Source organism: Dromiciops gliroides, chromosome 3 (assembly GCF_019393635.1).
Source record: "Dromiciops gliroides isolate mDroGli1 chromosome 3, mDroGli1.pri, whole genome shotgun sequence".
NCBI lineage: Eukaryota > Metazoa > Chordata > Mammalia > Microbiotheria > Microbiotheriidae > Dromiciops > Dromiciops gliroides.
The window spans coordinates 325,229,036-325,244,376 of NC_057863.1; the positions used below are offsets into that span (position 1 = coordinate 325,229,036).

A 15,341-nucleotide genomic window follows, 5' to 3' on the forward strand; every position below is an offset into this window, starting at 1 on the left:
GGAAAAGATGAAGGCTTGGGGAGAAAAATTTGACCTCTCTACTTTGCATAGTCAACTGGAAAGCAATAATATGGTTGCCCTAATATTCAGGACTGATATATTTCTAATTCATTGCTGTATATATACCTTTGGATTCTAGTGATTGCTTTTGACTAAATTGGCTGGGTAGTGAAGTAAAATATCTGATGGAATTCAGTCCAATAACCACTTATTTTTGTTTCCCTAATTATAAATAACCTGAAACTTTCACCTTTTATATGGGTGTTTTAGCATTGTATAAACACCCTTCACCCCAGAAATAGATCCTTATTAGGAATTAGCTTTAATATCATCTACATAGCATTTTTAGTTTTCAAAACACCTTAACTTCTATGATATCCCTTGATGCACACAAAAATCTGTGAAATAATTAAGGCATTATTATTGTGTTATTTTTTTTACAGGGAAGTACATGGGGCCTCAGATGGCCTCTGTCATAGTCCAGGCCTAGAACATAGATCTTCTGACTACTAATTAGGTGTCTTTTCCACTATATTAGACATCTTTTGAGTGGGGAATTAGGATGGGCATTGTAGTCTCAATTGAAATGGCATATAGGAAGAGAGTAGGGGAGAGGAGTCCTTGAGAAAATTTTGTCAAGGGTTCCATAATTTTAAATCCCCATCATTGTATATGCCCATTTTATTTCTAACAACATTAACTATTTCATATAATCTAGATCTTGGCTGATAGAAAGAATAAAATTTATTGTTCAACTAACCTATGATGGGCAATTTAGGGTAGGATTGAACATGTAAGATATATGTAGTCCTTACTCTTGAGGAACTTATATTTTGATGAGAAAGTTCAGAGAAAGGCAATATTTGGGGGAACGTTTTCTAATATTAGCGCTAGAAATCCTGGTTGGAAAGGAGGTTATTGCGGGGTAGGATTAATAAAGGATGGTAAGCACGGCTTCAGGTATTCTATATCCTATTTCTAGACAGTAGGAATTAGAAGATGCCTTAGAAGAAGAAGGCCCAGGTTTAGGGGATAATAGCAATAGTTTATCTTTATTTTACATATTGTTTCAATTGGGTTTGCAGATGATACTGTGTTAATTACATCAAATTGCAGAACACTGCAGAGCTTCTCAAGTGACATCCATAATTGCTTTTAAAAGTTTGGCTTTACTATCCACACAAGAAATAACAATTGGAAGAATATCCCCTGTTGTCCAGACCCTGAAATTAGTGATGCCATATAGAACCAATCCATAAGTATGTATAGCTTAGATAGACACTGGATTGACAATGAAATGGGCTAGAATTTAATAGAAGGGAAAGAATGTGGAAGATTGTTTTTGGAAATCAAGCTGTATTTTTAATTACTCCAAGCTTTTACAGAAACAAAGGTTAATATTTTAAACAGTAGTGCTTTTTTCAGTGATTCTATATGGCTTTGAATCATGGAATATTACTGTCTACAGAGTTACAATTGCATATCACCCAAAAGGCAAGGAGGGAGACATAGTGTGAACAAGTTGCAAGAGATTGCTAATGAATTGAGCAGACAAGGTAAAGAACATCATTAGAGAGAATTATAAGAGAGATGAAAATGGATTGATCATGTAGAACTGAAAAATAGCTGATAGATAGTCCATATGTTCTACTGGTATCTATATGATATTAAGAGATCTTTTCTGGAGCAATTCACCAACCCCTACTCTAGTGGAATGCCTCAGATTGTTGGGTGGTACCTCCATGGAAGACTTACAAGAGGATGTGGTATAGTAGGAGCCATATCTAATGCCCCTTTCAACTCTAAAGCTATTATTTTACTATATCCAGACAAAGTAACCTTTTCGGTCAAAGATAACAAGATTCCTTAAGGCCTAATTGGTCTAGGGGACTAAGGCTCACACTATTACCATAGCTTCCTGGTTGTCTAACTGTCAAAACCTAGTGAGGGATGAGTCAGGAGCTATTCAGTATTGACACATGCTCTTCACTTGGCATTACACCATGGAAAATAAGGAGGCAGGAGAGTTACACCATTGAATTAATATTGTATCCTTGCTGAATATCCTTTCCTGATATAGGTAAGTAAATTTCTCTTTTAAAAATAGTAAATGGTCTATAGGTATCTTATTTCATTTCACTTCCAAGCTTGATCCACCAGACTGGCCTAAGTAAGATCTTGAGCCAGAGCACATGGACCACAGTCACATAGGAGAAGAAAATATGGACAGATTTCAATCTGTACTGTTGGATTGCTCATTTTGATGAGATCACAATTCTACTCTTTGGATGGACTGATGTATTGTTCTGCATCATCATCTTATTTAAGCCCCAAGACAATCATATGAGGTAGAATGAAATATAAGTGGCAAAGTCTGGATTCGAACACAGATCTTTGACTTCAAGCCTCATGTTTTTATACTTTACTATGCTTCCTTTAGCAACTTGGTATCTTGAAGATGATGCAGTAGTGGTTTGTGATCATAAAATCTCAATTGTATCCAACAAGAAAAGAATCTGATCCTTGAATGACTGGTTCCTAAACTTAAGTAAATATTTAAGAAATATGTTGAAAACTTAAGATATGCCACTTCTAAATATGCTCTTGTTACTGTAGTATGATGTAATATAGATATCACTGGAAAAGGAAATCATTGAGAAAAATCTTCATAGTAAAATTCTCTCATAAAGATATATTTAACAAACCAGCATTAAAAGTGGATACAGGGGCAGCTAGGTAGTGCAGTGGATAGAGCACTGGCCCTGGAGTCAGGAGGACCTGAGTTCAAATCCAGTCTCAGACACTTTACACTTACTAGCTGTGTGACCCTGGGCAAATCACTTAATCCCAATTGCCTCACCAAAAAAAAGTGGATACAGCTATATAAAATAAGATATATTTCCAAATAGATGAGGTCAAAGGGTATGAATAGGCAGTTCTCAAATGAAAAAAATGAAAGCTGCTGACAATCACATGAAGAAATGATACAAAACACTTATTATAAGAGAAATTCAAATTAAAGCAACTTAGAGGATCCACTCTTTCCCCATCAGATTAGCAAAGATGACCAAGGAGGGAAACAATAATTGTTGGAGTAGTTGTGGGGGAAACAAGCATTCAAATGCAATGTTGGTGGAGTTGAAAATTTGTTTGACTACTATGGAAAACAATTTGGAATTGTACCCAGCAATAATTCTATTATGGCATATACCCCAAAGAGATCAGAGCTAGAGAGTCTTATGTACAAAAATAATTATAGCAGTAATTTTTGTTATAGCAAAGAACTGGAAACAAAATAGGTATCCATCAATTGAGTAATGGAGGAGTAAAGTGCAGCACATGAATGGGATGGAATTTTTATTGCACCATAAGAAATTGTGAATGTGATGCATTCAGAGACTTATGCAACACTCATATGAACTGATATAGAGTGAAATGAGTAGAACCAGGAGAACAATTTACACAATGACAATGATGATGATGATACGACGATGATGATGATTTTTGAAAGACTCTAGAGACTCAGGTAAAAGCTGTTACCAATCATGAGTTCAAAAGATTAATGATGAAACATACTTCCTACCTTTTGGTGGAAAGGAAATGGACTACAAGTATCAAATCAGACATGCATTCTAAGTCATGGCCAATGTTAACTGTCAAATGCTTTTGCTTGATTCTACATGTTTGTTACATGAGAGATCTACTCAAGGTGGGTGATTAGAGATGGATTAATGGATGGTAATACAGGTGGAAAGGCATCAATAGAACATTTTAAATTATGAATGAAGAAAAAAGTACAGCAGGGGATGCAATGGGAGCCATTTTACTACTACTTTGTTACACTTTATAACGGACATATACAGATAGTTTTTAAAATAGTGTAACAGAAAATGAAGTTGCTTATGTAATCATTTCCCCTATTCATTTTGAGATGCTTGTTGATGTTTGAGTTCATAATGAAAAAATGTTGATTTAAAAAAGGAAATATCAATAGATTTGAAATCTGGGACTTCAATTCAAATTCTGACATTTTAGATGATTTCTAAAGTCTACTTCATCTTATTTAATAAGTCCTTATTAAATTATTTAGGATTATAGATTTGGAGCAAGAAGGCAACTTAGTGTCTATCTTATTCATTGACTCCCTTATTCATTCATTCAAAAATATTCATTAAGTGCATACTACATATAAGGCCCTATGCTAGGTGTTAGAGAAACAAAAACAAAACCAAAGTAATATCTGACTTCAAGGAGCTTATATTCTATTGGATTTAACAGTACATATATAGAAAAGTAAAACCCAAAGAGATAGGAGGTACTTTCTGAGGGAAGGATAATCATTTTACAAATGAAGAATTAAGGTCCATAGAGTCTGATTACTAAAGAGGCAAAGTCACATACATAACAAGATTTAGGATTCAAAAGTTAAGTTCTCTGACTTCAAACCCAATATCCATTCTATAGTATCTCACTTTCATGCCCCTATTCTGTTGCCTGTGGTATAATGATGAGACCCCTATTCCTATAGGGTTTACTATAGTTGCTACTCCAACTGATAGAAATCATCAGAGAGCAAAAGAGGCTCCATTATGGTATGGAGGGCATGAGAATCCAGAAGACCCCAAATTGTTTATGAATTCTAAGACTGGAAAGTTTTTCTGAACTCTGTATGTATGTGTATGTCCATGCAGCTCCACAATATTTTAGTTTAAAACTTGGGTTCTGTCAATGTCTATATTTTTCTTAATATCCATTGTGATGGCATTAGATTTGGAAAATTGCTGTCCAGGGTATTTGAAAACAACAGCTTGAGAACATACAGTGCAGAACATTACTTTTCTATCGAGGAAAGATATGTAATGCTCATAATATTTCTAGCTGTGGATGCTTATAAAAGCATAAGTCTGTATATTTTGCAGTGGAAGTATTTAAATAGCCACATAATAATTTCCTCTAATTTACAACTGAGAAAGAACGACAAGGTAAGTTTCAAGCATAAGCATGAGAGGCCTCTTTTATGCACAGTGCTTTTTATCCTATCTCTTCTGGCTCTGTTGGGGGATGGAGATATAAGTGCAGTGAACTAGTCCCCTTCCTCCTTAAAAGTATAGAGGCAAGAATGAGGCAAAACACTTATCAATATACCTAGACACAGTTTGAGATGAACCAATAAAGTACTTAAGAGAATTTGGGCCAACAGAGAGTCCATTCACAAATTAACTAATCATTGAGAATACTTGAGGCAGCATTGTATATTGGAAAAAGAAATTGCTCTTGAGTAAGAGAACCTGGGTTTGAATTGTAGCTCTGAAGGTGTGTGACCTTGGGCAAGTCACTCAATCTTCCTGGGCTTTGAGTTTCCTCATCTGTAATATGAGAAATTTGGAGTTTATGGTTTCTGAAGTTCCACCTCTAAATCTATAATATATAATACTATGATCCCTAGGAAATTAACCTCGTGTAGCTGTGACTGGTCAAGATCAGAGGGCAGGGGGCAGCTAGGTGGCATAGTGACTAAAGCACTGTTCCTGGATTCAGGAGGACCTGAGTTCAGATCTGGCCTCAGACACTTGACATTTACTAGCTGTGTGACCTTGGGCAAGTCACTTAAGCCCCATTCCCTCCCCCCCCAAAAGACCAGAGGGCAAACATTCTAGATGTGAGTCCCCTTTTATAGTATGCTTCAATCAAGTCTAGATGCACCAGTGGCCTCACTGACCTTCCAGGTCCCTGCCCTGCATTCCCCTCCCTGAAACAAGAAGGATAATTACCACCACCACTATCACAATAAACATACAGCTATTAATGCCTATTGGTGTTGGTTGAGGACACTACTCTTTTCTCTGACCACTTCTTTCAATAGTCTTGTTCCTTCTTTCCCCCTAATTCTAAACACTCTTCCAAGTGGTGCAAGTCATGGGCTTCTGCTTTTGTTTGTTAATTTTCTGTTCCCTGAGGAAATTATGTACTTTGACAGCTCCAGTTACCATTTGTATATGCAAGACTTTCCAATTTATATCTCCAGTCCTGTCTTCTATTCTGAGCTCTAGTCCTATATCTTCAAATACATTTATTAGTATGTGTATGTCTTTCCTTATATACCTACACCATATGATGTGACTGAATGCATCAGGAAATGGCACAATTGAATGAAAAGCATTTGATATGGATTCAAAGGACTTGTCACTGAATCTTGGAAATGTTACTTGCTACCTCTGTGACATTGGACAAGTAACATAACCTTTCTGGGCCCGAGTTTCCTCATCTGTAGCCAATCAATGAGAGTTTATTCATTGCCTACTATGTTTAGTGCTGGGCACTGGGGCTACAAAGAAAGGCAAAAAAAAAGAGTCCCTGCCATGAAAGAAGTTGGATTAAATGGCCTCTGGAATACCTTCCAACTTTATGATCCAATGATGTATTTCCCACATTTACCAATTATGTCAGCACTGCTTTCCCAATCATGCTGGCTTATGTCCTCAGTCCTCTATGACTCTTTTCTCTCCCCAAACCCCACCAACACTCAGTTAGTCATCAAGCCTTATCCATTCTTATGTTGGCTTTTTTGGCATTAAGCAAATCTAGGATCATAAATCTAGCGCTATAACAGATTCCAATTCCATTTAGCTCAATACCTTTACTTTACAGATGAGGAAACAGATTCAGAGAGGTTGAGTGACTTGTCAATAGATTAATTGGAATTAGGTAGCAAAGAAAGCATTGGAACTCAGGACCTCTGACTCCAAAGCCAGTGTTTATTCCACTGTACCATGCTGCCTTTTAACCCCTTCCTTTCTTTTGATTTCAACTGCCAGATGCTAATTCAGGCCCTTCTCAACTCACTTGCAATTAATTGCCCCCAACTGGAATCCTTGTCTCCGGTCTTTTCCCACCATCCCATCCAGCCTACATATTTCTTCTAATGTAATCTTCTAAAATATGTTCATCACATCATTCTCCTGCTCAAAACTCTTTAATGTTTCCCATATGTATACAGAATAAAATCCAAACTTTTGAGCATGGCATTTAAGCCTTCCAATTCCCTTCCTTTCCATCCCCAATCAAAGTTAACAAACTCCTGTGAGAGAGAGAGAAAAATATACCTAAAAGGTTTCATTTTCCATCTGAACTGGGAGGTCTGAGCCAGAGAAATAAAAGGACAAATCGATATTTCATGGATCCATGATTTCAATAATGTAAGTTCTTCCTCTACTAGTACAAAGGGTAACTCAATCATTCCTCCTAATGTTGTAGGATTCTTGTCCCTGTCTTCCTATAATTCTTCAATAGATAATCTACTTGCAAGTCAAAATCTGGGAAATAAGAGATTCTTTGTCCATTTGGTTTTTCCCATACTAATTCCTAGGCTGTTTTCTTTCAAATGATAGGAGATACTATTGTAAAGAACATGAAGTACTTTGAAACAGAGTAATTAGTATAATGTCATCGGCAAACAGTATAGTCTGGAGACCCTCACCATCTATAATGAATTCCTCTTTCTCTTGGACTTTGTAAAAGATCATTAATGAAAGAGCTTTGGAAAACATGTTTCCCTGTTTCATATCTTAGTTATTATTGAAATCAGAGGATTGATGAACAATAATATCTTTGTGGTTGTATTCTAACAGATAATATTATCTATCAAATGGTTTTGAGAGATATATGGGAAATACTTTGTTATGAGAGTTTTTCTGATACAATCAGAAAATATCTTTTTCTTTTTTTTGCAGGGGGAGGTAATCAATAAAAAAGAGGCCTGGAGTCAGAAAGACCTGAATTCAAATTCAGCTTCAGACACTTAGTAGCTGTGTGACCCTGGGCAAGTCACTTAATTTCTGTTTGCCTTAATTCACTGGAGAAGGAAATGGCAAACCATTCCAGTATCTTGGCCAAGAAAACCCCATATGGGGTCATGAAGAGTTGGCCATGACTGAACAGCAATCAACAAATAAGTAAAATGAGAATTTTGTTGTTTCTATACTTTTTATTGATTTATGAAATATGAAAATATGATTTGCTATAGAAAGTCATCTAAAAGTCAGTTTATTCCATTGTAACATTTTCATTAAGGATATTCTCAATGTATGCATAAGCTATTCTTGTAACATTTTATAGAGCTGATAAAATAGGCCTATGGTTTAGTAGTTATTTAATTTTATATAATTATAATAATATTACCCACGATAATTTCTATCTTTCTGGAAAATTTTCCTTCTTCTAAATTTTTGAAAATTGATACTTGATTCTTTTAACTGTGTCAGCTGTAACATGGATGCCTTTTCTTCTGTATTTGGTGAGGTTCTGTCCCTTTTGACTTCTTAAATGCAATTTCTACTTCATAATAGTTTCACATTCACAGCTTCTTCATATTCACATCAGATATGTGTTTAGAGTCTTAATTGATAATTTCAGTGTCATGAGTTATAAGAGTAGGTCTCTGTTGAAACATTGTGTCAATGAGGGCCGCCAACCAATTAGCTTGGAGGTGTGTGTGTGTGTGTGTGTGTGTGTGTGTGTGTGTGTGTGTGTGTGTGTGTGTGTGTATGGCCCTGTTTCCTGTTGGAAAGGAGGCTTCTGGGAGGAAGGAGGAGGAGCAAGGCCTTTTTTGCCTGGGACCTTGGCTTGGCTAGGGCAGAGATGCTGGCTCCCTTAGAAAGATAGATGAAGGAGTGTTGGCCTCTTTCTCTCTTATCACTAGATTCTAATGCACCTTAATAAATGCTTAAAAGTCTTAACTCTTGCTAAAGCTTCTAATTTAAGGTGACCACTCATTAGATTTTAGACACAGCTAGAATTTTAGCCTCTTACAATTGGCAAAGCCAATCAGTTTTCTTGAGATATATGTTCTTGGCATAATCTGGACTATTTGTGTCTCAATCAAGATTTCTGAAAATATATTTTCCCTACCATTGCTTTTCTATGATTTGTACAGTAATACCATTCATAAATTTTTTTGTTTTTTTGTGGGGCAATGAGAGTTAAATAACCCCCCAATGGTTACACAGCTAGCAAGTGTCAAGTGTCCGAGGCCGGACTTGAACCCAGGTCATCCTGAATCCAAAGCCAGCACTTCATCCACTGAGCCACCTAGCTGCCCCATTCATAAACTTTCAACCTCCTCAATAAGGATTTTCTACTGAATTTATAACAAATTACTATTTCTCTTAGCTGCCAAGTTTCTCTGCCAGAAAAGAAGTACTAAGGTGCTTCATGGGCTATTTTGGCTAATTATTAAGGACATTATTTTACATTAGTGAAATTTTTCTAAGAACTTTTAATAATTGGATTCAATATCTTTACTTTTATCCCTTTCCCATTTTGTAAAAAAAGACTTGCTGTATTTAGGTGATCCCTAAAATTGGATTTCTAGATTTTGATTCTATTAACACCAAGGGAAGTTTTGAAGAGAGTAAAGGAATCTTAAAGAGCTGCCTGAAAGGTACTTGGAAAGGAGAAATAGTGCCATCCCTCTATTGAAGTTGAAGAAATTTATTGAATAATTAAATTTATAGGTTGTTTATGGAGTTGTTTTTAATACCAGAGTACTAACTAGTCCAACCTACCATTGCCAACTAGTCCAACCATGCTCTACCATAAACTGCCTTCCATATGTATTACTATGAGGAGTGTCAGATAAGACCAAGGACAGAGTTCTGAATCATGGAAACCTAGAGATAAATCTGGTAGGAAAAAGGAAAGGTTTGCTCATTTCCTATGTCTGTGCCCATTTAAACTCAGGAAGGCGATTTCCTAAAAGTCAATTTACTCTTTAAACTTTTCTTCTAATTTCTTCATCTCTAAAATGAGAATAGCACATATCTATGCTTAATTCCTTACAGGGTTATATCAAGGTGATCAAATAAGATAATGTATGTGAAAATACTTTGAAATTCTGTATAGGATTTTTAAAATGTATGGCATTATTATAAATGATGATTTTCACAGGTTCATTTTAGTCTCATTGTGGCATACAAAATTTAGATTTCAGAAATTAAATCCTTTCTTTCCAATATAAAATATGAAAACTGAAGTAGACTGAGGTGGAGAAAAATAGAAGTCTATGTTGGCAAATCATCTTGGTAAGACCTTGATGGCACAGTAGTTAAATTCCCTGCTTTGAAGAGTGGTTCTCTCTATGACAACTCACTGTAAGATGGGTGTGGCATGAAGTTTGTTAAAATACAGTAAGCAATATTTGAAGCCAAGATTAAATATCTTCTACATGGTGAACAGAAGGAATTTACCAATTAGGAGAAAGGAGTCTTCTTCTACTGTCTATTCCCTCCCTAGAATCCCCCAAAAAGATCTCCATACCAAATTGGTAATATTATCATCAATTAGTGGGTGAATATTTGAAAAATTCTTTGAGATCTGTAAACATATAAAACATTAAAGGCCTCTGGAGATAGGTTACCTGAATGTCTAAATATTGTTGTAGATATAATTAATGATCTCTGTTTTATGAGAAATATTTTTCTTCTCTTAAAATTGTCCCATATGTAGAAAGAATGCACAAATGTATTAACCATACACACATATGCTGCAGTATACTAACAGATGCACATGCATGTTATGCATTATATATTCTATTTTAATAAATGATATTTCTTTTCCCTCTCAAATTGCAAAATTCATCACGAACAATCACTTAGCCTTCAGACAAATAAGATGTGGCTTGTTGGTTCCTTCAAGGCTAGAGAGGCAGAGTATTTCACTTTTTTTCTTTTCCCTGTACTGATCCATGGCACCGTGGTCAGCATCAATGTGTTCCAGCTCTACCGTTCAACTGTACACAGATTTTCAGGGTAAATTGGTAGAAGCTATGCATGTTATATAGATGTGCAAGGATTATGGAAGGACTTAATGCCATAAAAGATTTGGATTTCTTTCCCAAATGCTAGGCATTATTCCTCAATTTTAAGTATTCGGAAGTTTGACAAAAGGATAATATAATATGAAGAATGTGCATCAGTTAGTATATGGAGCATATATGTGGGGTTAATATGTTTCTATATTCAGAATATGTAAACTTATGTATGTGTCTGAATATTTAACTCTTTTATATACTGTGTATGTATGTGGGAAAGGGGGTAGATTATCCTCTACATATGTTGCTATTCTTGAGGGAACTTAGCCCACCAGTAGTTTACCTGTGTAAGAAGCCACAATGGCAGAAATAACCTCACTCGCTGCATTAACACTGAAAAAAAAAACAAACCTCTCTAGGGATGGGTGTTCCTTTTAAAAAAAAAATACTCTGATAGACAAGGAGGAAGACAAGAGTTTCAGAAAATGTAAGGACCTCCTCAAGCCCCCTTTACTTCCAATATAACTCACCCAATGCCCTAAAAAAGCTGTAATATCTTTCTTCACACACCCCCCCCACCCCCATCCTCTCAGTGTAGTGGGAAAGTCAGTGGGTAATTGGGTCCAGATTGGAGATGTTTAAATATTCATGAGACTGGCAGGGGACTGGGAGGGGGTGGCTGTCTAGAATGAGGGTGGGGGCTGGGGGAGGTGACTAGTCATTGAGAGCTAGTGAACAATTCTGGGAAAGATACTGAGGGAGAGAGAGGAAGAAAGAAGCAGAGAGAGAAGGGAAGGGAAGGAGAAAGAAAGGGAGGGGGCAAAAGAGGAAGGGGAGAGAGCGAGAGAGAGAGAGAGGGAGGAGGAGAGGGAGGGATAGAGAGAGAGGGAGAGGAAGGGAGAGGAAGGGAGAGAGAGAGAGAGAGAGAGAGAGAGAGAGAGAGAGAGAGAGAGAGAGAGAGAGAGCGAGAGAGCGCCTATGTGATGAGCAATAGCTGAGGACCTTACAGTTGCTGCTAACTGCCCTGGTGTGTGTGTGAGAGAGAGAGAGAGGAAGCAGAAAAGAGGTGGAGAGTGGGAAAATAAGAACGAGAGAGAGCAGGAAAGGAAGGAAGGAAGAAGAAGAGGGGAAGGGACAATACAATCATGCTGTGCTGTATGAGAAGAACAAAACAGGTAGAGCTAAAGATATTTTTTCTACTTACTGGTAAGAAATTCCCATACTATTGGATGTGAGGGGAGAAAAATCTTTTAACTGCTTCTAGTTTGGACTTGATGCTTACATTTCCTTAACATCTGGTAACTAAATGTTACGGTTTGGGTTTAGCTTATGGTCGCCGATCTGGAAAAAGCTTGAAAATGCGTCGGGCTAGCGAGAAATAAGGATTCTTCGGGCGACTGATAAATGCTCAGTGTTTTATGTCTCTGATTTGAGAGTGTGCATGTAGAAAGGTATGATGTGGTGATGGTCGGGGGAGAGAAGGAAGAGGTGGCTTGAGAAAGAGAGAATTCTTTATATTATATATAGAATGATAGGGTGTGTGGGGGGGTGGTGGTGGTGATTTTTAGTGCTAAATCTGCCTATTCTGCCATGCAATTCCTTCTGATGTGCAGAGATGCTTTATTTCTTACATGCATGTGCCTTGGAATGGGAGCAGGTGTACTTAAAAAAAAAAATCCAAAACCAAAAAACGTGTGAAGGTTTTTTTAAAAAGAAAAAAAACTGCTTTGTGGGTGACTAAAATGTTTTTATTAGATAGACTAAAGGAAATAATTAATTTACAGAAAAAGCAATTGGCCGTGAAAAAAAGGGGGGAGCCCTCTTCATGATCCCCTTCATAGTAAGAGCAGTTAGACAACTGTGCACCAGCTGGTCTGAGGAGAGGGTGGACCACGCCCCTAGGAGCTTTGAGCTCCGATGGGATGAGAAAGACTAGCCGGGTGTTACCTGTTGGAAAGCAGGTCCCTCCACCTTTTTTTTCTTTTTCTTCCTTCCTTTTTTCCTTTCCTTTTCTTTTTCTTTTTAAAATTGGTTCCCTTTGGGTTTCTCTAGGGCTTCCAGTGGCCAGACACCCCGAGGCTAAAGATAATAAGCAGGTGACTCATTTTCATCCGGAAGAGGGACAAATACCAGATTTCCAGTCCCCAGGGACCCTCCCCCGGCCCCACCCCCACCCCCACTTTTTTCTCCCTCCATTTCATATTGCTCACTTATGTCTTGATAGGCATTTTGGAAACTTCTGCGGAGGAAATAAAGAAAAGGAAGGTCTACAGGAGTCCGCAGTTACCAGCTTTCTGAAACTAGGATTGGCGCAGTCGTTGGGGCATATTGTAGACATTTGACGAGGGTTAAGGAGAAAATGTATGCAGAGTGTGTGTGAGTGTGTGTGTTTGTGTGTGTGTGTGTGTGTGTGTGTGTGTGTGTGTGTGTGTGCGCGCGCACGCGCGCGCGCATGCATGAAGCCCTGGGCAAAGAAATCCATGTAGAATCATGGCCACGGGGTGGGGGTTGGAGAGAGGATTTGGGCATTCTTCTTGTTCAGGTATTGGATACTTGGCAATTTGTAATCCACTCGCTAAAAATCCGAAAGGGGTGGGGTGGAGGGGAGTGGGCTTGGTGCAGACAGCTAGAGAAGAGCACGTTCAACTAGCAATGTAGGATGAGGGGTGGGGTGGAGGCAGTGGCTGATGAAGACGGAAGAGGAAGAGGAAGGCAGACAAGCAGAATGACTGAGCAGTGGAAGGAGAGGCAGGGCAGACTCTTTAAAAAAAAGTAACAGATTTGGGGGGTTTGTGAGACTCGGGGTTTTCGGGTTTGTGGGGCTCGGGGTTTTCGATGAAAAGCAGTGGGGGTGTGGCCCTTCCTGCAGCACTTTCAGGGGGCTGGTCCATGGTTCAGGCAATTTCTGCTTCAGATGCTCATGCTTTAAGTCAGGATGCTCCTATCGTGTCTTCATTTGAATATAGAAATCCAGAAGACACAGGTGGCCAGGTCCAGGTTATGCACATTGTCAGAGAAATGAACTAAGGTTGCCTCACTAGTGAAATAAAATTTGGGAAGGAGGAACCCTATTTGGGAAGCCAATGCTTTTCCTTAAGGAAGCTTTAATTTTGGAAAGGAAGCAATTCCAGTTTAAGAGACTGGTTCCCACCCCATTTATATACACACACTCTTTGACAAAGGAAACTAAACACGATTTTTAAAAAGAAGAATTAGAACTAAGGAATCCCCCTCCTAAAATGAGGCCAGCTGTCATCACTCAAATCCTTCCTTACTGACAGGCTCCTATATCAGTTCTCTGATGTGCAAACTGCTGAAGCTACAATTATAGACTTGGGAGAGTGCATGTATGTATATGCACACACATACTTATGTTCATGTATAGCCATCCATATGCAATCATGGTTTCTCTATGGCTACATGTGTTTAATCACAAACAGAGACAGCAGAAATGGGGGGAAAACTGTACACATATTTGAGACATAGGTCCATGCTTTGCAGATATGGGCAACTGGGTCTGAAAATCTTCACAAGGAATATGTGCCAGTTCTGGGAGTGTTCACTGTACATGCAGCTAGCTCACAGTAGACCATCACACAGAACAGATGGACCTACTATAATAAGGGTGTGGACTCACTGGGACACTGAGTGGCATTTGTATTACATGAGTGATTCAATAAGTGGAAAACAGGCTTCCCACTTGTGGGTGATGTGATCCTAGAATGTCAAGGGCAGAAGCTGATAGCTTCCATCCTTTCCCAGCCATCTATTCATCATCCCTGCCATTGGTAGGAAAAAAAAAAAACCAGCAAGATCCAGCTAAGGTCTCAACTCTGCCACACCCATGAATCCAACAGAGCAGAGTGGGAGGGGGTGCAAGGCTTTGCTCTTCCTTCCTCTTCTGCATGAGAAAAAGGGGGGGGGGAAAGCTACTCATATTCCAAGTTGCAGATTACTGCAAATAGGTGGGAAGGCAGCATTAATGAACTCTTTCAGCAAATAGCTCCTACTAGGTCTTGCTGTATCAGGATCCTGGGAAGAGAAGAAAGGTGAAGAGGGATGTGGAGAATGGAGAAGGGATGAAGTGAAGGAGTAGGAGGAGAAGGAGGAAAAATTAATGAATAGTTGACATTTTATTGCTTTAGGATATTAAAATGTCTTGGACCTCATTTGATATAGCTTAATTACAGTGCACATGGAAGACACTGAAAAACTTGCAAGGTGTGTTAGCATGTAGAGAAGCAGGCAAAGCACAAGAGATGTGGGTGTTTCCTTTTGTTTAAAAAAAAAATCATTGAGCTTTAGCCAAAGTGAAAAGAGCCATATTGTGTGCTGGGACCTCTCTGAGCAGGGCGTAGGAATATGGTTTAGAATACTTGTTCTACTGGTTTCTCTTTTGCAAGATTTGAACAGATTAGAAATAATGTCCTTATCCCTTGGTTCCAGGAAATTCCTCCTAGTGGTGAATTGGATGCTTCCTAGATTTTCTATCAGTAAGCCACACCCAAGAACTTCCTGCAATAATTAAAAGTAG

The 15,341-nt window shown here is 38.2% G+C and overlaps 1 protein-coding gene across 1 annotated transcript in view; it reads left to right on the plus strand.

Moving 5' to 3' along the window:
• Positions 1-11,683: 11,683 nt before the first annotated feature.
• Positions 11,684-15,341, plus strand: part of GAP43 (growth associated protein 43) — a 139,753-nt gene continuing 136,095 nt past the window's right edge. The window contains exon 1 of the mRNA XM_043994701.1: positions 11,684-11,982. Coding sequence (XP_043850636.1) covers positions 11,953-11,982 — 30 coding nt within the window. The 5' untranslated portion in view covers positions 11,684-11,952. The remainder of the gene's footprint in view (positions 11,983-15,341) is intronic.